This window comes from Salvelinus namaycush, chromosome 37 (assembly GCF_016432855.1).
Source record: "Salvelinus namaycush isolate Seneca chromosome 37, SaNama_1.0, whole genome shotgun sequence".
Taxonomy (NCBI): domain Eukaryota; kingdom Metazoa; phylum Chordata; class Actinopteri; order Salmoniformes; family Salmonidae; genus Salvelinus; species Salvelinus namaycush.
In genome coordinates, this window is record NC_052343.1 from 342501 (window position 1) to 366109 (window position 23609).

Sequence of the window (23609 nt, forward strand, 5' to 3'; positions counted from 1 at the left end):
CTAGCATGCACAATTCCTTGTCTCTATCTGGCACGTGATTAATAATGTACACGGTTTGTCACAGGTCAGCAAATCATATTCGTTTAAAAACCTATTGACCAGCTATCCTGGTCAAGGGCAAAGAATGGACCCACAGGCTGAGGAGCGCAAATGAACAAATAATGTAGTTGAATGTTACTGATGTCCAGTATTGGATATGTGATTGTATGTATTGTATATGTATGTGTGTGTGTGTGTGTGTGTGTACGGGCATATGTGTTTGTGCGCACATACATATACACATGTGCATTTGTATACACACCTGTGTGTGTGTGTGTGTGTGTGTGTGTGTACGGGCATATGTGTTTGTGCGCACATACATATACACATGTGCATTTGTATACACACCTGTGTGTGTGTGTGTGTGTGTGTGTGTGTGTGTGTGTGTGTGTACGGGCATATGTGTTTGTGCGCACATACATATACACATGTGCATTTGTATACACACCTGTGTGTGTGTGTGTGTGTGTGTGTGTGTGTGTGTGTGTGTGTGTGTGTGTGTGTGTGTGTGTGTGTGTGTGTGTTAATCCCCATTTACCTGTGTGGGATCTCATGTGTGTGCGGAGGTGACTGTGCTGACTGAAGCTCTTCCCGCACTCTTGGCAGCCATATTCCCCTTGTCGAACCAGAGGCCTCAGCATCCCTACAACACAGAGAGAGAGGGACACGGGTTAAAACGTCGCTCCTCTTAAGAGCCACGTCACCTGGGACGACACAGAGAGAAGGATATGGGAAGAGAGAAAGAGAGAGGTAACAGGGAAAGGGTGATAAAATAAGAGTAAGGGGAATTGTGAGAGAGAAAAAAAATAAAAATCCACACAAAAGACCCGATGACCAAAATGAAGATGTAGCGCTGGATGGGAGGATGGAAAATAAGAGGGAGAGATAGCCGGGAAGAACTAGATGAAGGGCACACGGGCCGCACCTGCTGCCTCGACCTCTGAATGCTCGGCTATGAAAAGCCAACTGGCATTTACTCCTGAGGTGCTGGCCTGTTGCACCCTCTATAACCACTGTGTTTATTACTTGACCTGGCTGGTCATCTATGAACATTTGAACATCTTGAAGAACGATCTCGCCTTTAATGGCCATGTACTCTTATAATATCCACCGGCACAGGTCAAGGCAGAGATGGCGTGACCTTCCTGAGAGGACAGGTGGTGGCAGAACTCTCCCCTTGAGCGGTTTTACTTGGGAGGGATTCAATACGAGGAACAACACATAAAATGACGTAAACTATGCACTGTTATAATCCCTACGCAGCCAGAAAAGGACTGTTTTTCCTAGCCACAGTGCTTCTACATCTGCATTGCTTGCTCTTTGGAGTTTCAGGCTGGGTTTCCATATAAGCACTTTGTGACTTCTGCTGATGTAAAAAGGACTTTAAAAATACATGTAATCGATTGATGGATTGATTGGATGCAAACGAATGGAACACAGGGCCACAAAGGAGTAGACACCGACAGACATGGTCAGACTAGTCTCTCGTCTCTGGCTGGAGAGAGCTAGCCTCAACTCTAGTCGAGGAGAGTAGAGTATAGAGAGGGAAGCATCATTAGTATGTCTAATGTGTCATTATGGGAGGCTAGCTCCAGGGGTTGGACTGCAGCTGTCACACAGCATCATCTCAGGCTCTGACAGGCAGACACACACAGCTACACGGCCGCCGCATAAATTACAGCCAATTAAAACGCCCCGGCTGTGATGTGCCCGCTCCGCCGACCAGCCCGCGTGTCATCACATGTCAGGTGTGTGTGTGTGTTTGAGAGAGAGAGAGAGAAAGAGAGAGAGAGAGAGAGAGAGATTCACCTTCGTCGGGTCACTCCTCCCTTCCTCTTTCTTGGCTCATTGTGTGTTCTGTTTATTTGTACTTGTGTACGTGTGCAGAAGGGGAATATAAAAGATCATCGGCGTGTCATCCGGTGATGCAGGATGCAGGGAGACAGCAGGAAGATGAGAGAGACCAACTTGGTCCATCCATCGTCACATAACCCCCTTTCCTCCCCACCACCGCCACTACCAACCCCTCCTATGACCTCTTCCCCTGCCAGCCAAAAAGCCCTGGGGGTGTGTGCAGTGAGTGAGGGGGTGAGTTCCTAGCCCTGCCTTGGCATGTACCTGGGCTCGTGGTGCCCGCTGGTGGTATGGGTGACAGGGGAGGGGAGGTGACTGAAAGTGTCTCTGGCAGGCCTAACCCTGCCTGGCCCCTGGAAACATCCAGCCAGACCCACAAGCCTCCCTCTCTCTCTTGCCGACGCACTAATGAAAGACAAGTGAGCTGGACTAAACACACTAATGCACACACACACACACACACACACACACACACACACACACACACACACACACACACACACACACACACACACACACACACACACACACACACACACACACACACACACACACACACACACACACACACACACACACACACACACACATCCTGGCTTTCTCAAAAAAGGTCACTTTATAGCATCTGACTCAAAGGGCTAAGGCAGAGCGTGACGGTATCTGCCTGGACGGGTGACAGCGATGTCATACGTCTGCCTCCCAGGCTGTTTTCTCTCTCTGGAACATGGGGAGGAATAGAAGCCTGCCAGCTGGGTGTCTTAAGCAGAGGCCCACTTGACCTTAGGAAAGTAGCAGCAGAATACGGGGAAATTCAGGATGTTTTGGTAATGACCATTTCTAAAGCAGCTGCTGCTGGGTTAATTATTATGTCACGTCTCTCGCTCTTTGCCTTTCTCTTTCAATCTCTCTCTCGCTCGCTCTTTTTACATATCTCTCTCTCTTTTTACATATCTCTCTCTCTTTTTACATATCTCTCTCTCTCTCTCTTTTTACATATCTCTCTCTCTTTTTACATATCTCTCTCTCTCTTTTTACATATCTCTCTCTCTCTCTCTTTTTACATATCTCTCTCTCCCTCTCTTTTTACATATCTCTCTCTCTTTTTACATCTCTCTCTCTCTTTTTACATCTCTCTCTCTCTCTTTTTACATATCTCTCTCTCTCTCTTTTTACATATCTCTCTCTCTCTCTTTTTACATATCTCTCTCTCTCTCTCTTTTTACATCTCTCTCTCTCTCTTTTTACATCTCTCTCTCTCTCTCTTTTTACATATCTCTCTCTCTCTTTTTACATATCTCTCTCTCTCTCTCTTTTTACATATCTCTCTCGCTCTCTCTTTTTACATATCTCTCTCGCTCTCTCTTTTTACATATATCTCTCTCTCTCTTTTTACATATATCTCTCTCTTTTTACATATATCTCTCTCTCTCTCTTTACATATCTCTCTCTCTCTCTCTTTTTACATATCTCTCTCCCGCTCTCTCTTTTTACATCTCTCTCTCTCTCTTTTTACACATCTCTCTCTCTCTCTCTCTCTCTCTTTACATATCTCTCTCTTTTTACACATCTCTCTCTCTCTCAATTCAATTCAATTCAATTTGCTTTATTGCCATGACGTAACAATGTACATATTGCCAAAGCTTATTTTGGATATTTACAATATAAAAATAAAAATGAGAATCAAAATTGTCAATGGGACAACAGTAACAACAATAACCAAGTGTCAAAATAACCATACATTGAACAATAACAATAAGCATACAGTAGAGTACATGTGCAGGTTGATTGGTCTGTCAGACACTGTCCCTCAACTTATGGCAGGCAGCAATGTAGTGCGCTGCCAACCCACAGCTCTCTGCGTCCTCCCCCAACAGGACGGGTAGCCTATCCTCATTCAGAGAGGTCTTTGAAACCTTGAATAAGGGTTTCAAATTTGGGAAAATGACACTCTCTAATTGTTCTAATTTTGTCAGGAAATGCCGCTCCGTCTCAGGTTCTGCTGTTGTGCAGTGGTTGCACAGCCTTTCCTCTACAGGGAGCCAGGTTTTCCTGTGTCTACCCTTCTCAATGGCAAGGCTGTGCTCACTGAGCCTGTACTTTGTCAAGGTTTTTCTAAGGTTTTGATCAGTAACCATGGTCAAATATTTAGCCATGGTGTACTGTCAATTTAGGGCCAGATAGCACTGCATTTTGCTTTATGTTTGTGCTTGTGTTTCCCAATAAGCAATGTAGTTTTGTTTTGACTGTGTTGTAATTTGGTTTATTCTGATTAATTGGATGTTCTGGTCCTGAGGCTTAAGTGTGTTAGTAGAACAGGTTTGTGAACTCAGCCCCAGGACCAGCTGGATGAGGGGAATCTTTTCTTTGCTCAGCTCTTTGCATTGCAGGGCTTGGTAATGATATGAGAGGGGGTCACTGTATTTTAGATGTTTCCAAAACTTAATTGCTCTTTTTTGAGTTTTTATTATTAGTGGATATTTGCCTAATTCTGCCCTGCATGCATTGCTTGTAGTTTTCCTCTGGACATGTAGGATAATCTTACAGAACTCTGCATGCAGTGTTTCAATGGGGTGTTTGTGAAATCTTGTTTTGCAAGTGGACCCCACATCTCGCTGCCATAAAGTGCAATTGGTTCAATGACATATTCAATTAGTTTTAGCCAAATTTTAATAGGTATTTCAATTTGAATTAGCTTTTTAATGGCGTAGACTGCCCTGCGTGCTTTCTCTCTCAGTTCATTCACTGCCTCATTAAGGTGTCCAGTTGAGCTTATTTTTAAACCTAAGTAATTGTAGTGTGTGCAGTACTCTATATATTTTGTACCAATTGAGAACTTTGGTCTAATTCCCTGAGATCTGGATCTTCTCTGGAAAATCATTATTTTAGTTTTTTGGGGGTTTACTGCCAGGGCCCAGGTCTGGCAGTACTGCTCTAGCAGGTCCAGGCTCTGCTGTAGGCCATGTGCTGTGGGTGACAGCAGGCATAGGTCATCTGCGAAGAGTAGGCATTTAACTTCTGAATTGTGGAGACTAACACCAGGGGCTGAGGATTTTTCTATAATAGTGGCCAATTCGTTGATGTAAATATTGAAGAGTGCAGAGCTCAGATTACAACCCTGACGAAGGCCCCGCCCCTGGTTAAAGAATTCTGTTCTTTTCTTGACAATTTTGATGCTGCACGTATTACCAGTATACATTGATTTAATTATGTCATATGTTTTACCCCCTACACCACTTTCAATAACTTTGTAGAACAGTCCTATATGCCAAATAGAATCAAATGCTTTTTGGAAGTCGATAAAGCAAGCGTATATTTTGGTATTATTTTGGTGGACATGTTTGGTATTATTTTGGTGGACATGTTTATCTATCAGGGTGTGTAGGGTTTAAATATGATCAGTTGTGCAATGTTTTGGTATAAATCCAATTTGGCTTTTACTCAAGACATTGTGCTTATTAAGGAAGTTTAGAACTCTTACATTTATAATACTACAGAAAACCTTCCCCAGGTTACTGTTCACACAAATGCCTCTGTAATCGTTAGGGTCAAATTTGTCTCCGTTTTTAAAGATTGGGGTTATGAGTCCTTGATTCCAGATGTCAGGGAAATAACCTACACTCAGGATCAAATTAAACAGTTTTAATATAGCCAATTGAAATTTTGCACTAGTGAGTTTGAGCATCTCATTTAGGATGCCATCAGGTCCGCATGCCTTTTTAAATTTAAGAGCCTGAAGTTTCTTATAGAGCTCCTGGTCAGTAATTGGGGAGTCCAATGGATTTTGATTGTCCTTTATAGCTTTTTCTAATCCATTCAAACTTCTCATGAATTTGGCGTTGTTCTGCGTTTGTGTCAATTTGAACGGTGGTGTAGAGTGTTTTAAAATGGGTTGTCCATATGTCACCAATTTGTATCGCTAATTCCTCTTGTTTAGATTTTTTTAGTTTTTTCCAATTTTGCCAGAAGTTGTTTGTGTTTATGGACTCCTCAATTAGTGTCAGCTGCTTGCTGTTGTACTGTGCTTTTTTGGTTCTGAGTGTTACGTTTATAGAGTTTTAAAGTCTCACAGTAATGAAGGCGTAATTCACCATTATTTGGGTCTCTGTGCTTTTGGTTGGATAGTGTTCTAAGTTTTTTCCTTATAATTTTACAATCTGCATCAAACCAGTTGTTGTAACGGTCGTCCTCCTCCTCTTCAGACGAAGAGGAGGAGTAGGGATTGGACCAAAGCGCAGCGTTGTAATATGACATAATGAATTTTATTAAAGTAAAGACGAAACACGAAAACACTACAACAAACTACAAAACAAATAAACGATGTAGACAGACCTGACTAGAGAACTTACAAACTATGAAGAACGCACGAACAGGAACAGACTACATATACGAAACGACAAACGAAACAGTCCCATGTGGTAGACATACAGACACGGAAGACAACCACCCACAAACAAACAGTGTGAACAACCTACCTTAATATGGTTCTCAATCAGAGGAAACGTAAAACACCTGTCCCTGATTGAGAACCATATCAGGCTAAATGACAATGAACCTAAACATAGAAACACATAACATAGAATGCCCACCCCAACTCACGCCCTGACCAACTAAATACATACAAAAACAAGAGAAAACAGGTCAGGAACGTGACAGTTGTCATCTGTGATCTTTTTTGTTTTGTTTTTTATCAATTTCAATTGTGCTTCTTTTGCCGTTTGCCTGAATATATAGTTGATGTTTTGTACTGCTAGATTGATGCCTTCTTTACTGTGAGTGAATGTGGTATCCAGAAAGTTATCTAAGAGTGTTTGGATATTTTGGTTACAGGTTGCTTTCTGGTATTCTTCTGTGCTGTTTTGGGCCCATCTGTATGCATGTCTGATGTTGTACAGCTTACTGGGCTGTGAATGTGTGGTTGTTTCCATGTCTGTTCTTTTGAGGAACAACGTCATTTGGCTGTGATCAGACAGAGGTGTTAGTGGCTTGACAGTGAATGAGCTGAGAGAGAAGGGGTCAATGTCTGTGATCATATAGTCTACTGTACTGTGGCCAAGAGGTGAGCAGTAGGTGAATCTCCCCAAAGAGTCCCCCGTAACCTACCATTGACAAAGTACAGACCCAGGCTTCTACAGAGCTGCAACAGATCCCTTCTGTTTTTGTTGTCTCTCTCATTTTACACATCTCTCTCTCTCTCTCTCTCTCTCTTTTACAAATCTCTCTCTTTTTACAAATCTCTCTCTTTTTACAAATCTCTCTCTTTTTACACATCTTTCTCTCTCTCTTTACACATCTCTCTCTCTTTACACATCTCTCTCTCTCTCTTTACACATCTCTCTCTCTCTCTCTTTACACATCTCTCTCTCTCTCTTTACACATCTCTCTCTCTCTCTCTCTCCCCCCCCGTCTGTGAGAGTATCATCGGCCGGAGCCCTGACCCAAACAGTTGGCGACAGGTCAACAACGGGAGAGTGGAGATATGCCTCGCAGAACAGAGACCCACGAAGGTCCTGCCACATCTTTCACTGTTATAACATCACTCCCTAACAGCGGAGGCTGGTGGGAGGAGCTATAGGAGGACTGGCTCATTGTAATGGAATCAATGGAACGGATTGAAATATGTGGTTCCCATATGTTTGATGTGTTTCATACCATTCCATTGCCACCATTACAACGAGCCCGTCCTCCTATAGCTCCTCCCACCAGCCGCCACATCTCCCTACATATAGAACACACACTGCCCCAGATACAGCCTTTTTACAGTACCTTGTGTGCTCCTACACACACACACACACACACACATGCATTCTGACACGGTCAGCACACACACGCACAGCTACTTTAATGCATCTCCCTTTCATTATTTATGCCCCTGTCAGACTGGCCAGCCGGCATGTCTATCAATCATCTTCTGCCAGATGGTGTGTGTGTGTGTTCAACTGAGCCTACGTGTTTGTACTGACCACCCCAGGGGCCAGTCCCTCTGGTAGATCCAGTCCAGTGTCGCTCCCCACCACACGTGATACGAGCTGTCAATCAGCGAGCCAAAAAAGGGCTGCTCAACATCTCCTGGCATCTGGCCTTTCCTCTAAACACATGATCCTAAGGCATGTTGATCATCATCATCCCTACTGCCCTTCTGACTGTCTCCCCTTCTCATCACAGCACTGACAGGCTGCTCACATAACACAGACTAGAAACGTATCTGAATATTACAGATAGAAAAAATATACTGTTTGTGAAAAGGGTGACTTTTATGCCAGAGGGTGACAGAGGGTGACTTTACAGTCATTAAAGATATCTTGTGAGAGTGGCAAACAATGAGTGGACATTCCCTCTGTTTTCTTGATGTTATTTTGTGTCCACGTCATGTGCCAAGTTCGCTATACATATTTTCCTATCTATTTAAAGGACCTAAGGTTGTTTCATAGCTCTGCCCTGGCTCTTACCTGTGGGGTCCAGTAGGGGGTTGGCGGCGCCCCAGCGGTGGTAGAGTGTCGCCAGGTCATTGGAGTTGCAGCTCTTCAGGAAGCTCAGGATGTCCATGGGCAGCTCTGGTGTCTCCACCCCCCGTGCCTCCTCCTGTTTCACCTCCGCACGCTGGGCTGACGAGGAGGAAGTGGAGGATACCTGGACGGCGCTCCCATGTGTCTGGGAGTGGGAGGCTCCATAGCCCTGGCCTACCGTGTTGTGGGCTGGGCGCTCAGCCCTGGGTCTGCCCTGGGACTGTGGGTGAGACTGGGTGTGGGACTGGGAGCTCCTGGGCTTGGGCTGGGGCTGAGGCGAGCTCCTGGCTCTGCTGTACTCTGCAATGCCGTGTTTGCTGGACAGCATGAATCCCAGGCCTTCCTGAGGCAACATGTACCTTTCCACCAGCCTGGTGGTTCCTCCGACACTGGGGCTAGGGGCTGAGGGTCGCTGGGGAGCCCTGGCTGCAGTGCTCTTCTCCAGGGAGCCGGTCGAGCAGCCTCCCCGTGGGTAGATCTCCACTCTGGGCCTAGAGTTGGAGCGAGAGCGGTGGCCCTGATCCGGCACAGCCTCGCCTCTCTGTCTGCAGCTGCCTACCCTGGGAGGCCGCACACTCTGGGGGCCTGAGGCAGAGGAGGAGGACCCTTGTGTGGAGGAGGAGGAAGAGGTGCTGGGTTGACTGGCTGCCCTGTCCCTGCTGTCTTTCTTCTGGCCCCCATTCAACGATGGGGGGCGTGTGCGTGGGGTGCGCACCACAGGGGGCAACGGGGGACACTCCCTCCCATCCAGAGCGGGAGGAGGGCCCGTGCGTCTCCTTGAGGACGAGCCCTCTCGGGGGCCCTTGAAGCCATTCTTCAGGAGGGCCCATTTGGGGGCCAGGGCGCTGCTGTTGATGCGATGGGCGACAGTCTGGTGCATCCACAACACCTCCAGGTAGTGGGTGGAGTGGGAGCAGTAGGAGCACTTATGACTGGGCAGGCCCTTCTGCTGAAGGGCTGAGGAGGCCGGGCCCCTGTGGCCCTCGGCTCTCACACACAGGTCCAGAGGAGCAACACGGTGAGAGTCAGCGGGTGAACTGCTCTCTGCGGTGCATTTGTCTCTCGACGGCCGGGCAGAGAGGTAAGGGTGGGGGGCAGAGGATTGAGCAAGCCCGTGGAGGAGAGCCCTCTTCAGCTTAGGGACGCTACTGGGGGTGCCTCTCTCAGAGCTGGAGCTGGGGTTGGGAATAGGTCGGCCGTCACTGGTGTGCTGGAGACGTAGATGGGACAGGAAGGCAGAGGACTCCGTGCTGACAAAGTCACACAGGCTGCAGACGTAAGGCTTCTCATCTGTGGAAGGCGAAACAGAACAGAGATGGTTTGGTCACTTCTCTGAAACATTCGGCCAGTGGTGGGAAAAACACTCAATTGTCATACCTGAGTAAAAGTAAAGATACTTGAGTCATTTTCTATTAATAAGGTAAAAGTGAAAGTCACCCAGTAAAATATTACTTGAGTAAAAGTCAAAGTATCTTGTGGAAAAAGTACTACATTTTGAGTAAAAAGTAAATGCATCAAATTCTTTATATTTTATTAAGCAAACCAGAAGGCACAAAGATATTTTGTTTACATTTTCTTACGAACAGCCAGGGGCACACTCCAACACTCATCAACACTCAACATTACAAACAGTAGCTAATAGAGCCATGACTACGTGGAACTCTCTTTCACATCGGGTAGCTCAAGCTAGCAATAAAATCTTATTTTTAAAAACATATAAAACAACACCCCGTGGCACAACGAGACACACACTTGTACATTGTGAATGTGCGATTGTGGAGCAGTGTGCATTTGTATAGGGCACAATGTCTTGTGTGATGTATTGTTATATTAATAATGTAGACAATGTTTTTGTTGCTATCTGTTGTTTTATTCCTGCTTGGACCCCAGGCAGTCCTGCCTGAGGCTGCCTGGGCAGCAGCTAATGTCGATCCTAATAAATCCAGCGTTTGTGTGAGTCCGCCAGATCAGAGGTAGAAGGGATGACAAAACGTTATATTGATAGGTGCGTGAATTGGACCATATCGCTCTCCTGCCTGAGCATTCAAAATGTAACGAGCACTTTTGGATGTCAGGGAAAATGTATGGTATGAGTAGAGATATATATAATATACACATTTTCCTTAGGAATGTAGTGGAGTAAAAGTAAAAGTCGTCAAAAAAATAAGTAGTAAAGTACAGATACCCAAAAAACGAATAAAGCGAAGCCAGTTCAGAAACAGAACCCTAGAGCCTGCCTCAGCGATTGCACCAATTAGATGCTGGTAACAATCACGCCTTCCTTATTTGGCGGTCTATTTAAGCTGACCGGCTCTGCTCACATATCCTGCTACCACTTGCTGCTACTGCTAATATGCTTTTGCTTCTTTTGCTCCCACCACCACCCCAGCCTCCACCTGTTAGGTTCTGTTTTCCTGCTGGGGGGGTTTTATAGCTTACCGCGCTCACTGCTTGCAGGACATTTTATATTATGACGCTTTGCTTGGGCAGTGAGCTACCCTGAAGGAGCAGAGTCTATATCGGCAAGACTTGCATTATCCATTCTTTAATAAATGGGGAAACATTCTACAAAACATTGATCTGCCTAGAGATTTGCTTGAAATAGTAACTGACAAGTTGAATTGAGTCATGTTCCATGAAAAAGGGGGTGTTGTGCTTCCTTATGACCACTTGGTGGCAGTGTTGGCCTAAATACCAAACTTGTACCAAACCGTAAGAATATATGGAGAGAATCTGAATTGATACCTCACGTCCCCTCTCCTTGCCTCCTTCTCAAAACCAATTGGAGCATAAGGTCAGAGGGGTGGGAATTCTGAATTGAGATTCTCCTATAGTCCAAAATGTATGGCATTCGCATCTGATTCAGTGCATCTGTACATGTCACAAAAGAGTGTCATTCCAGAGAATTCCAACATATGTGAGTAAACAGTGTCTTTTCTCAGGAAATTAACATGTAGAAATTCACTCTGATGCTAGAGGTATTCGTAGGCCTAATGATGAGTATGATCATGGTTTGTAATATCTCAACAAGAACAACAAGTGAAAATAGTCTTCCTGCCTTTTGATACGCTGATTCATGTATTTAATTGGCTGCATTACTACACTGAACAAAAATACAAACGCAACATGTAATGTGTTTCATGAGCTGAAATTATTTTTTAAATCACCAAAATGTTCCATATTCACAAAATGCTTCATTCTCTTAAATGTTGTGCACACATTTGTTTACATCCCTGTTAGTGAGCATTTCTCCTTTGCCAAGATAAAACATCCACCTGACAGTTGTGGCATACTAAGAAGCTGATTAAACAACATGCTCATTACACAGATGCACCTTGTGCTGGAGGCAAAAGCCCACTCTAAAATGTGTAGTTTTCTCACACAACACAAAACCACAGATGTCTCATGTTTTAAGGGAGTGTACAATTGGCATGTTGACTGCAGGAATGTCCACCAGAGCTGTTGCCAGAAAATGTACTGTTCATTTCTCTATCATAATCCGCCTCCAAAGTTTTTTTAACGAATTTGGCAGTACATCCAACCGGCCTTACAAGCGCAGACCACGTGTAACCACACCAGCCCAGGACCTCTGCATCCGGCTTCTTCACCTGCGGAATCGTCTGAAACCAGCCACCCAGACAGCTGATGAAACTGAGGGTTTGCACAACCGAAGAATTTCTGCACAAACTTCCAGAAACCATCTCAGGGAAACTCATCTGTGTGCTCGTCATCCTTACCAGGGTCTTGACCTGACTGCAGTTCGGCGTCGCAACCGACTTCAGTGGGCAAATGCTCACCTTCGATGGCCCTGGCACGCTGGAGAGGTCGCGCTGCATGAGGCAAAATGGTGGTCACACCAGATACTGACTGGTTTTCTGATCCACGCCGCTACTTTTTTAAGGTATTTGTGATCAACAGATGCATATCTGTATTCTCAGTCATGTAAAATACATAGATTAGGGTCTATTTCAATTGACTGATTTCCTTATCTGAACTGTAACTCAGTCAAATCGTTGAAATTGTTGCATGTTGCGTTTATATTTTAGTTCGGTGTATATTTCTACTGGTTGTAGAGTGCAGTTGTCAATGTTCACCACACGGTGGCATATATACCGAGTCCCCCCCTGCACACACACATAAACAGAACCCCACAATCTATCACAGACAAACATAAATACAAAAACACTCACACACCCACACTACTCCAGAGCGTTGCTCACCCACCTCTCACTCTCTCTCCCTCATACAGGAAGAAACACTCACACACCCACACTACTCCAGAGCGTTGCTCACCCACCTCTCACTCTCTCTCCCTCATACAGGAAGAAACACTCACACACCCACACTACTCCAGAGCGTTGCTCACCCACCTCTCACTCTCTCTCCCTCATACAGGAAGAAACACTCACACACCCACACTACTCCAGAGCGTTGCTCACCCACCTCTCACTCTCTCTCCCTCATACAGGAAGAAACACTCACACACCCACACTACTCCAGAGCGTTGCTCACCCACCTCTCACTCTCTCTCCCTCATACAGGAAGAAACACAAACACACCCACACTACTCCAGAGCGTTGCTCACCCACCTCTCACTCTCTCTCCCTCATACAGGAAGAAACACTCACACACCCACACTACTCCAGAGCGTTGCTCACCCACCTCTCACTCTCTCTCCCTCATACAGGAAGAAACACTCACACACCCACACTACTCCAGAGCGTTGCTCACCCACCTCTCACTCTCTCTCCCTCATACAGGAAGAAACACAAACACACCCACACTACTCCAGAGCGTTGCTCACCCACCTCTCACTCTCTCTCCCTCATACAGGAAGAAACACAAACACACCCACACTACTCCAGAGCGTTGCTCACCCACCTCTCACTCTCTCTCCCTCATACAGGAAGAAACACTCACACACCCACACTACTCCAGAGCGTTGCTCACCCACCTCTCACTCTCTCTCCCTCATACAGGAAGAAACACAAACACACCCACACTACTCCAGAGCGTTGCTCACCCACCTCTCACTCTCTCTCCCTCATACAGGAAGAAACACAAACACACCCACACTACTCCAGAGCGTTGCTCACCCACCTCTCACTCTCTCTCCCTCATACAGGAAGAAACACAAACACACCCACACTACTCCAGAGCGTTGCTCACCCACCTCTCACTCTCTCTCCCTCATACAGGAAGAAACACTCACACACCCACACTACTCCAGAGCGTTGCTCACCCACCTCTCACTCTCTCTCCCTCATACAGGAAGAAACACTCACACACCCACACTACTCCAGAGCGTTGCTCACCCACCTCTCACTCTCTCTCCCTCATACAGGAAGAAACACTCACACACCCACACTACTCCAGAGCGTTGCTCACCCACCTCTCACTCTCTCTCCCTCATACAGGAAGAAACACAAACACACCCACACTACTCCAGAGCGTTGCTCACCCACCTCTCACTCTCTCTCCCTCATACAGGAAGAAACACAAACACACACAAATGTTCAGTAATACTTCCTGAGGCCCCTTAAGGCGGCAATCAGCAGTTGAAACAACAACAAAGCGTGCTCCTCGCCCCTGGAGATATGCCCCTGAAGATGGGACTGGACATATGTAACCACTCTCAAATTCATAGACAGAGCAATGGATGCAAGGACTGACCATCCAGGATATCAAAATGATACTTTTAACCATGTTATGATGCTATAGTGTTTATTTAAGTTGACTTTTTACAAACATTAGAGTCAAACAAGCGTATATGTTGCGTTATGCTGGGGTACCGGAGTTGAACTAAGCTCATGAGGCATTTATAAGTTATATTCTTCAAGAATCAAATGGGCACATATCCTTCGATTATCATTACAAAAAATGGATGTAGCAACTGCAGACTGCCCCTTTAATTAATATGGATATGTGTCCACACACTCAGTGTCTTCTGATGTACAAAACCTCCCTTGCCCACTGAAACACACACCCACACACCCACACACACACACACACACACACACCACTGTGTTCCCACTTCGTAATTAGAACATGCCACAGCCATCTGCTTTTCATTTGGCTTCCCTATTGTCCACATACTGCAGTGGCTAACACCCAGCCAGGGTTGAGCTGGAGGCTAGTCATTTAGCAGACGCTCTTATCCAGAGCTACTTATAGTTAGTGCATTCACCTTAAGATAGCTAGGTGAGACAACCACACACCTCAGTCGTACATAGTTAGCTACTTTATTGAGGGACAATGTACCATCACAAAAGTCAGTACCAGTAGGTGGTGTGCATGTCTGTGTTTGAGAAGGGGAAAGAACCTGGCTCCCATAGAGCTGTCGGTGCCAAAACCTGCCTTGCTGCCAAGGGGAAACCACGGGGGGAGGGGGGGGGAATAACATCCATCTGACATAAACAAACACTGGCTGGGATGTCCGCCGTTAACTGCACACCTCCCTCGCTCCCTCCCTCCTTCGCTTGCTCCCTCCCTCCCTCCCTCACTCCCACTCAGCAGTCAAGGCAATCGAGACTGTCACCTGTAGCTCCTCTCCTCTCCTCCACATGTACTGCAGACATACAGGTGATCCTGGAACCCAGAACCAAATCTTGCTTGCGCTCGCCAGTCTGTCGCAAGAGACTAACAATTGGGTGGGACTAGGAGACGAGATATCCAGCGCCTACAGTAACCATACAAACATTCTAAACGTACATTACTCAGCCATTTGGAAAGCCTATCCACACTTCATAAGTAACGTCCTGAAAATGATCATGTTCTCCTGTACAGTATGTACTGTAGATAGTAAATAGGTAAAAAAAAAAAGGCCTTTAGATACTGTCTCTGTCTGGGGATCATAAGAGTGATGGACAGGGTGGGCAACCTGCCAACTCCTCAGCAGTGCATCACCTCACCTCCATGGACCTGATCACCTGAGCAGCCATCCAGTCATGTTCATTGGCATTTCCAAACTATAAGCAAAACTGTCAACAGCGCAAACCTTGAATGAACCCCTGACTTGAACGACTTAGGGACCGATTCAATCAAATCCGCTTTAAGCAACGTCCGCATATCTGATGTTTTGACGGCGTCGGAGTTGGAACGGCGTAAGAGCTGTCAAGTCCACAAGAGGCTCACGGTATACCTAAAGCGGACACGGCCATTGGCTGCACGAAGTCGCATTAAGAAAAATCTTACAGCCATGCAGCCTTGTTAACTGGAACGTGAGATGTAATCTACACCCTAATTAGGCTGATATAAATCCTTATTATTTTGTTTAATGATTTTAATAATTATTTCTTTACAACTTTCTCGCTGTGAACTTCTAACGCGAGTGGGACTGGTGTGGCTTCGTGACAATGATCACATTTGACAGCTCCAACGCAGTTCCACCTCCGACACCTCCAAAACATCAGCTATGCGGTCATCGCCGGTTAACACTTGATCTGATTGAATCTAGGCCTTTGCTCACCTTCCAACCAGATCACCTGTCTGTCAGTACACTCAATTGACGTCTGGGAGTGTGTATGTGTTTGTGTGTGCACATGCATTTCTTTTACCATTATTTTACCAGGTATGTTGACTCACAATACATTCTCATTTACAGCAACAACCTGGGGAAGAGTTACAGAGGAGATAAATGGGATGAATGAGCCAATATTGGAAGTTGGGGAAGATTAGGTGGCCATGATGATATGAGTGCCAGATTGGGAATTTAGCCAGGACACCGGGGTTAACACCCCTACTCTTATGATAAGTGCCATGGGATCTTTAGTGACCACAGAGAGTCAGAACACCCATTTAACATCCCATCTGAAAGACAGCACCCAACACAGGGCAATGTCCCCAATCACTGCCCTGGGGCAATCACTGCCCTAAAACTTTTTGTTTTAGACCAGAGGAAAGAGTGCCTCCTACTGGCCCTCCAACACCACTTCCAGCAGCATCTGGTCTCCCAACCAGGTACAACCCTGCTCAGCTTCAGAGGCAAGCCAGCAGTGGGATGCAGGGTGGTATGCTGCTGGTGCATGCTAGGTGTGTGTGTCCTCTGAGAGTATGTGTGTCCATTAGTAGTGTCTCTATAAATAACAAATCCCTGAGACGTGGGGGAGCAGGAGAGGCATCAGGGTGGCTGGATGGCGTCAGCGGGGATTAGGTAACCAGCCAGTGGAACATAGAGGGTATAGATAGGGCAGAGGACATCCTACCAGGCCCTGTTACCTGACTGTCTGACAGGGGATCTGAGGTAGCTCTTTCCACCTTCTCCTCCCTACTTAAACCTCCACCCCCCTCTCTTCTCCCTCTCTGCAGATGACTTTGTCAACCACTTTGAAAAGAAGACTGACGTCATCCGCTTCTCATTCACTCAGCCTATTGAGTCCAGTGGTCCCACAGAACTACCCTATGCCTTGACCGCGTTCTCCCCCTGCTCTCCAGATGAAACCCTGCAACTAGTGAGGTCCGGCTGCCCAACAACCTGCCCGCTCGACCCTATTCCTCTCCTCTAGACCATCTCTGGAGGCCTTCTCCCATTCCTCACTTCCCTCCTCAACTCATCCCTGACCACTGGTTGCGTCCCCTCTGACTTCATAAGGGCTCGAGTCGCTCCCCTCCTCAGGAAATCAACACTCCTCTGACATCAAAAACTACAGAACAGTATCCCTTCTTTCTTTTCTTTGCAAAACACTTGAGTGTGCTGTCTCTAACCAACTCTATCTCAGAACGATCGTCTTGACACCAACCAGTCAGACTTTACGACGGTTCACTCAACCGAGACCGCTCTCCTCTGTGTCACGGAGGCTCTCCGCATTGCCAAAGCTGACTCTCTCTCCTCTGTTCTCATCCTCCTAGATCTATCCGCTGCCTTCAACACTGAACCACCAGATCCTCCTCTCCACCCTCTCAGGGCTGGGCATCTCAGGTTCTGCACATGCTTGGATTGCATCTTACCTGGCAAGCCGCTCCTACCAGGTGATGTGGAGAGGATCTGTATCTGCAACACGTACTCTCATTACTGGTGTCCCCCAAGGCTGGGTTCTAGGCCCTCTTCTCTCTATATACCAAGTCACTCGGCTCCATCATATCCTCTCATGGTCTCTCCTATCATTGCTATGCGAATGACACTCAACTACTTTTATCCTTCCCCCCTTCGTGCCTGGCAGATATCTTAGCTTGGATGTCAGCCCACCACCTCAAGCTCAACATCGACAAGGCGTGGCTGCTCTTCCTCCCGGGGAAGGCCTTCCCGCTCCAAGACCTCTCCATCACAGTTGACAACTCCACGGTTCCCCCCCCCCCCCCCCCCCCGAGAATGCAAAGAACCTTACCTGGACAACACCCTGTCGTTCTCTGCAAACGTCAAAGCAGTGACTCGCTCCTGCAGGTTCATACTCTACAACATCCGTAGAGTACGACCCTACCTCACACAGGAAGCGGTGCAGGTCCTAATCCAGGCACTTGTCATCTCCTGTCTGGACTACGCTGTTGGCTAGGACCCCGCTTGCGCCTTCAAACCCCTGCAACTTACCCAGAATGCTGCAGCCCGCCTGGTGTTCAAACTTCCCAAGTTTTCCCGTGTCACTCCGCTCTTCTGCACACTCCACTGGTTTCCTGTCGAAGCTTGCATCCACTACAAGACCATGGTACTTGCCTACAGAGCAGCAAGAGGAACTGCCCCTCCCTACCTTCAGGCTGTACTCAAACCCTACACGTCCAACCCGAGCACTCCATTCTGCCACCTCCCACTAGGACAGCAGAGTCCCTGCCCATCTTCCGAAAACATCTGAAACCCTACCTCTTCAAAGAGTATCTTAAATAATCCCACAGCACTCGAGGGGAGAAAGTTTTGTGAACAAACGCCTTACTAGCTCAGACTTTGCTGATAGCTATTTTATTGAGGAATAATGTACTTACTATGTGATATGTAGTTGTCCCACCTAGCTATCTTAAGATGAATGCACTAACTGTAAATTGCTCTGGGATAAGAGCATCTGCTAAATTACTAAAATGTAAAATGTGGCCATCACTGCCACGGCCTGCGTCCTGTTCATTTGGCATCAAATAGGGGAAAAACTGACTGAAACAGGGAGGGACTACCTGTCCTTGTCCAATTAGAAATGCTCATTTTCATGTTCAGTTGTAGAACGTTTAAGAATGTATTTCATTGTGTAACCTAATGAACATGATCCTGAGTTCTGTTTTAAACCAACTGCCACGAGGGAGGGAAAAAAACAATGCTCACTCAGAATCCATTGCTGTGATCTTAAAATCTCCTCAATCTCTCATTAGCCTGGTCCCAGATCTGTTTGTGCTGTCTTGCCAACTCCTATGGTCATTGTGATGACAAACATGTTGAGTTGTCTATACTGCACTAACAGTTCTGGAACCAGGCGACTCACTCATGGCTCTGACTGTATGAGTTAATATTCTTAATGTTCTCATACGTAGGCTACTGCACATAACATCCCAAGGGATATGATAAGTAAGATACATTCTCTGCATACTAACTGAATAAGTAAATGTTCCTGTCTGGGGATTTAGTACATGAATGACAAAACAGGAAGTTCACAACAGACATGAACAAGTGTTTTCTTGTGTGTGACAGTATGGCGAACAAAAAAGCAACTTTCTCCTTTCTTTCTTTAGTCTAGTGAAGTTGCGTGTTTTCGTGCTATTTCTCTATTTCTCTCTGCTCAATTTTCAAACACTCTCATGTTGAAAGCCGAGTGGGAGAAAAAAATACAGATTTTTTTACTGTAAATAATTTAAAAAAGGAGAGCAAAAACATATTCACACAGATAAAAGGGGGGAGGGGGGTTTCCTGAGACAGGAAAAGCTGAAATAGCACACTGCTCGAGCACGAAGAAAAACGACTTCTATTTCTGACATTCTAACCCGCCAGGGAAGAGAGTGAAAGACTAAGCTCCGATTCTTAACTGTGTATGAAAACATGATAAGCAGAGACATATTTTCAACAAGTTAGTGCTAACACTGACACCCACTCAAATACCTGTCTGTGCCATACTGAAGAACGTACATACCAAGCAATCTTGAATCTTAAATCAACCAAGATGTATATGTTTATCAGTATTTTTTCCCAGTGTTTATTGCTCAAAGGGGGGGAAGAAATGATAGGCATTCCAAGAATTCCAACTCCATTGTAATGCCACTTTCAAAGCATAAGCTTTCATCAAACCACCCATTGACTTTTCATCTTTGTCTGCTTTTGTCAACCGTCTTGCTGTTTTCAACAGTGGCTTGAACACAAATGAGAACATAATGACCTGACATGATACAGTCTATCATCTTGTTTATGTAAAGCGCACTCAAAAACAGATCCTGAGCAGTTCCGACTATCGCCACAGGGTGGCTCATGTCCCCACTCCATATGGGGCTGAGTTGACGAGATGGAATCACAATGATAGGGATCTCACCAACAGATGTTTGCTAGTGGGAGACTGTCAAGATCAGGGGCCTTGAAAGAGCTTGAAAAGGAATGAGCTCCTACAGCATGCTTAACATAGTCCTTACATTGAAGCTTATCTCTTGGATTTTGTCATTCTAAATCTCTTGAGAACAGAGCTAAATATCTTGCTGTTGTCAGAGAAAAGGTTTGTTCACATTCTATTTCCTCTCAAATATTGCCCAATTCCCCCCTCACTAATCCAACTACGGTCACACGACAGGGCTTATATTAGGGTCGGGAACTACTTAAATAACCACCGAGGTATGTTCACTAACCTGCCAGTGGGACTGCGTTGGCGGTGCCCATCTCAGGGGCGTCCTCTCCCAGGATGGAGGCTGGTGGTGAGTTCCCGTACCCTGGGGTGCTGGGCCTGCTAGGGGAGCCTGATTCGGGATCACTGGTGGATCCCCAGCGGTCCCCTCCTTGCCCTGCCCTGCTGTCCCCTCCGGACCCGGAACCCCTGCCCCCATCTCGCCTCTGGTGGACCCGCTGGTGCACAATCATCTGGTGGCGGCTGCGGAACACCTTTCCGCACTCGAAGCACTCGGTGGACTTGGACTGGCTCTGCTGGGAGGAGGAGGAACGTCGGCCCTGGCGCGAGGAGGGACGGTACTCCGAGTCGCTCAGGCTCTCGGGAGTGCGCTCCCCGGGGGAGGTGTGGTGGCTACTACCCCCTCCCCCGCTGGCGCTGCTGCGTCTCCCTGAGCGTCGCTCCCTCTGCTGGCCCTCCAGGATGTAGTGGCTGCTCTTCTTCTCGTACACCACGGTCCCTCCAGCCAGGACCTCATCCCCTTCTCCACCTGCCGTAGCCTTCATACTGTATGCCTCCACAGGCTCCAGAACCCTGCCCCGCGTAGCCAGCTGCCAGGCCTGGTAGCTACAAACTGGGTCCAGCTCGGGGATCCTCTGGCCTAAGCGCCTCTTCTCTTCCTGGGGCTTTTCTTCGACAGCTGGCCGGAGGCTGAGGTAGTCCAGGAGGCGCCTTTTGGCACCGAGAGAGTCCGCGTCATCGCTAGGTCGTCTCTGGCCCTGTGTCGGCTGCTTAGCCTGGCTGTGGATCTTCTCGTGGGCCTTCAGGCTCTCTCGGTCATGGAACAGGTTTCCACACTTGGAGCAAACCTGGTAAAGGCGTGTGGAGGTCACATTGGTCTCTGGGTCTTGGGCCACGTCGTTGACGGTGGCCGCGGCCTCTTGGGAGTCTGCCTTTGGTTTCCCCCGGCCGGAGGCCTTGGAGCCATTGTGGGTCTTCATGTGGCTCTTGAGGAACCAGGCTTCCCTGAAGCGGCGGCCGCACACCCGACAACAGTGCTCAAGGAGGCCTGCGTGTTTCTTCATGTGGGACTTAAGGAACCAGGCCTGTGTGAACACCTGGCCACACGTTTCACAGGGGAAGGCACCATCAGTGACCTGAGTCCCTGCTTCTCCCTCCGTTGCCACTGCCTCCTGACTCACTGGGGTAGTCTCGTCCTCCATGTCGGCTGTGATGTGCACCTTCTCGATGTGACTGAGGAGTTGGTCCTCGCGCTGGGTCTGGTACCCGCACAGACGGCAGCAATATGGCCGCTGCTCAGAGCTCGACTTCTCCCTTTTGACGCTCCTCACCGCCGTCTTCCCTATGCCCTCTTCTGTGTCAGCGTCTCCGTTGACGACCCTGTTACAGGCCGAGCTGCTCTTCGTCGGACTGGTTCCACCGTCCAGTCCCTCAGACACACCCACTTCAACTGACCCGTCCTCTTCCTCCTCTGGCCCCTCCTCCTCCTCGGGGTGGTGGCTAGTGAGCGTGCGCAGCTTGTGACTGCGGATGTGGACCTTGAGGTTGCCCTTCTGGGAGGCGCGGTGGTCGCAGTAGGGGCACTTGTAGGGGCGTGCGCCTGTGTGGCGCCGCATGTGCTGCGACAGAGAGCTCTGGAAGGGGAAGCTGCGGCCACACACGTTGCAGTCGTAGGCTGAGGCCTTGTCTTCTTCCCCCTCTTCTCCATCTCCTCCATGGCTGGCCTTGCATCCCTCCTCCCCCTCCTCCAGCCCTCCCGCCTGGGTCTCCATGGCCTCCACTCCTCCTCCTCCGCTCTCTCTGGGGTTCATGGTGCTATGCCTCCCACTCCCTGCCTGCGCTAACTCGCTAACAGTGGATCTACACTGCTATCCGCAGTAGCTCATCTAGCTCTAGCGTTCTCCGTCTGTATCAGCCAATCCCAATGCTATCTGTCCGTGCTCATCCACTGCCAACTGTAAGGGTGCATCCAGTGCTATTCAGGCCGTGTTCATTTAACACTCTTTTGCCATCTATCTTCAGTATGCCATCTATCTGTCTTCATCCATGCACTGACAGTCAGTGAATCCAACACTGTCAATGTCTCTGTGCCTGCTATACAGCCCTTTGTAAAATAGCTTACACAGCACTATCGGGAATCGTACATCTCTGGGTACCTTACACTGTGTCAGAAGGAATCAGTCATGGTATATGGCAACACATTAACAAGCTCTATCTGTGGCTGTGTATAGTCAGACACTGTTACTCCATGTCTCCTCTCCTGTTCTGTTCACTGGCTGGCCTTTCTTTGGCTTTATTTTTCAGCATATCAGCAGCTTCCAGGCAGGTCCTCACCCTGAGAGAGAGAGAGAGAGAGAGAGAGAGAGAGATCAAATGAAATTGAGTACTCACTAATTCTGATAAATGTTTCTAAATGTCTTTTATATCTTATTGAATTGTCAATAATCAACATAGTTATTTTGGCAATACAGAAAGGGAGAGAGAGAGAGAGAGAGAGAGAGAGAGAGCGAGAGAGACAGAACAAAGAGACAGCGTTACCATAGCCAAAGCATGCCACTTCACCTACAGTGATCCGTTACACATTTGCATATTCATAACTCCGGGTATGTGTCAGAGCATGCAGCATGTGTGTGCGTCTCTATGTAAGTAAGCACCTCGGCGTGTGTATGGGGTGATATCATATGTAAGTCTGTTGAAATGTCAGACAGAGAGGGCCACTGTGTGTGATTGTGCATGGCGCTGCCACTGACGCCACTCCAGCTGAGTCGACACTTTGCACACAATCGCACCGCAGTGCAACGTTCATTCACATCAGCAAGATCAGCGCCAGCAGCCTGAGCCTAGCCACCATATTCCCCACGCCCGCTTCAACTGACACTATCACATGGCAGGGATCTTAAGCACACAACAGGAAGTGGCTCTTTCCACTCTTCCAGAGTAAAGAGAGCGAGAGAGAGAGAGAGAGAGAGAGAGAGATAATTTATGAGTTGCTTTACACTCTCTCTCTCTCATGTCTCAATCTCACTGTTGCAAGTTCCACAATTCTCAACGTGGACTCAACAAAAAGCCCAATTGAAGTGCAGGACACATACCAACAAAGGACAAAGGCACCAATTAATGTGAACTTTTTACCTCAAAGCCCCTTGCTGTATTCAGATTAATTTCAATTTGAAAAGACACCAGAAGAGACTAAAATGAATAATACATATATAGAAAGGGAGAATAATAGAGGATTGAGTTGGAGTTATGAGGAAGGATGATTGACAGCACGATTACCGGTTATTACATCATCCACCGCTCATAGCTCGCCAGGCTGAGTGACTGACTATCGTTAGAAGTGGATAATCGATCAAAATCCTAAGAGGACGAGGTGGGAAATGAGGGGCTATCAAAACACACACACACACACACACAAACTGCCACCACAGTGAGTAAACAGTGTTGCTTTGACACGGGGAGAGTACAGCACTATTTGTCAGTT

The 23609-nt window shown here is 47.3% G+C and overlaps 1 protein-coding gene across 1 annotated transcript in view; it reads right to left on the reverse strand.

The window, feature by feature from the left end:
- LOC120031563 (zinc finger protein 516-like) overlaps window positions 1–21744 on the reverse strand; it is a 24428-nt gene extending 2684 nt beyond the window's left edge. Inside the window, exons 1-3 of the mRNA XM_038977371.1 lie at window positions 20133–21744; window positions 8340–9686; window positions 578–682 (exon numbers count right to left, since the gene is read on the reverse strand). Coding sequence (XP_038833299.1) covers window positions 578–682; window positions 8340–9686; window positions 20133–21744 — 3064 coding nt within the window. The remainder of the gene's footprint in view (window positions 1–577; window positions 683–8339; window positions 9687–20132) is intronic.
- Window positions 21745–23609: the final 1865 nt, after the last annotated feature.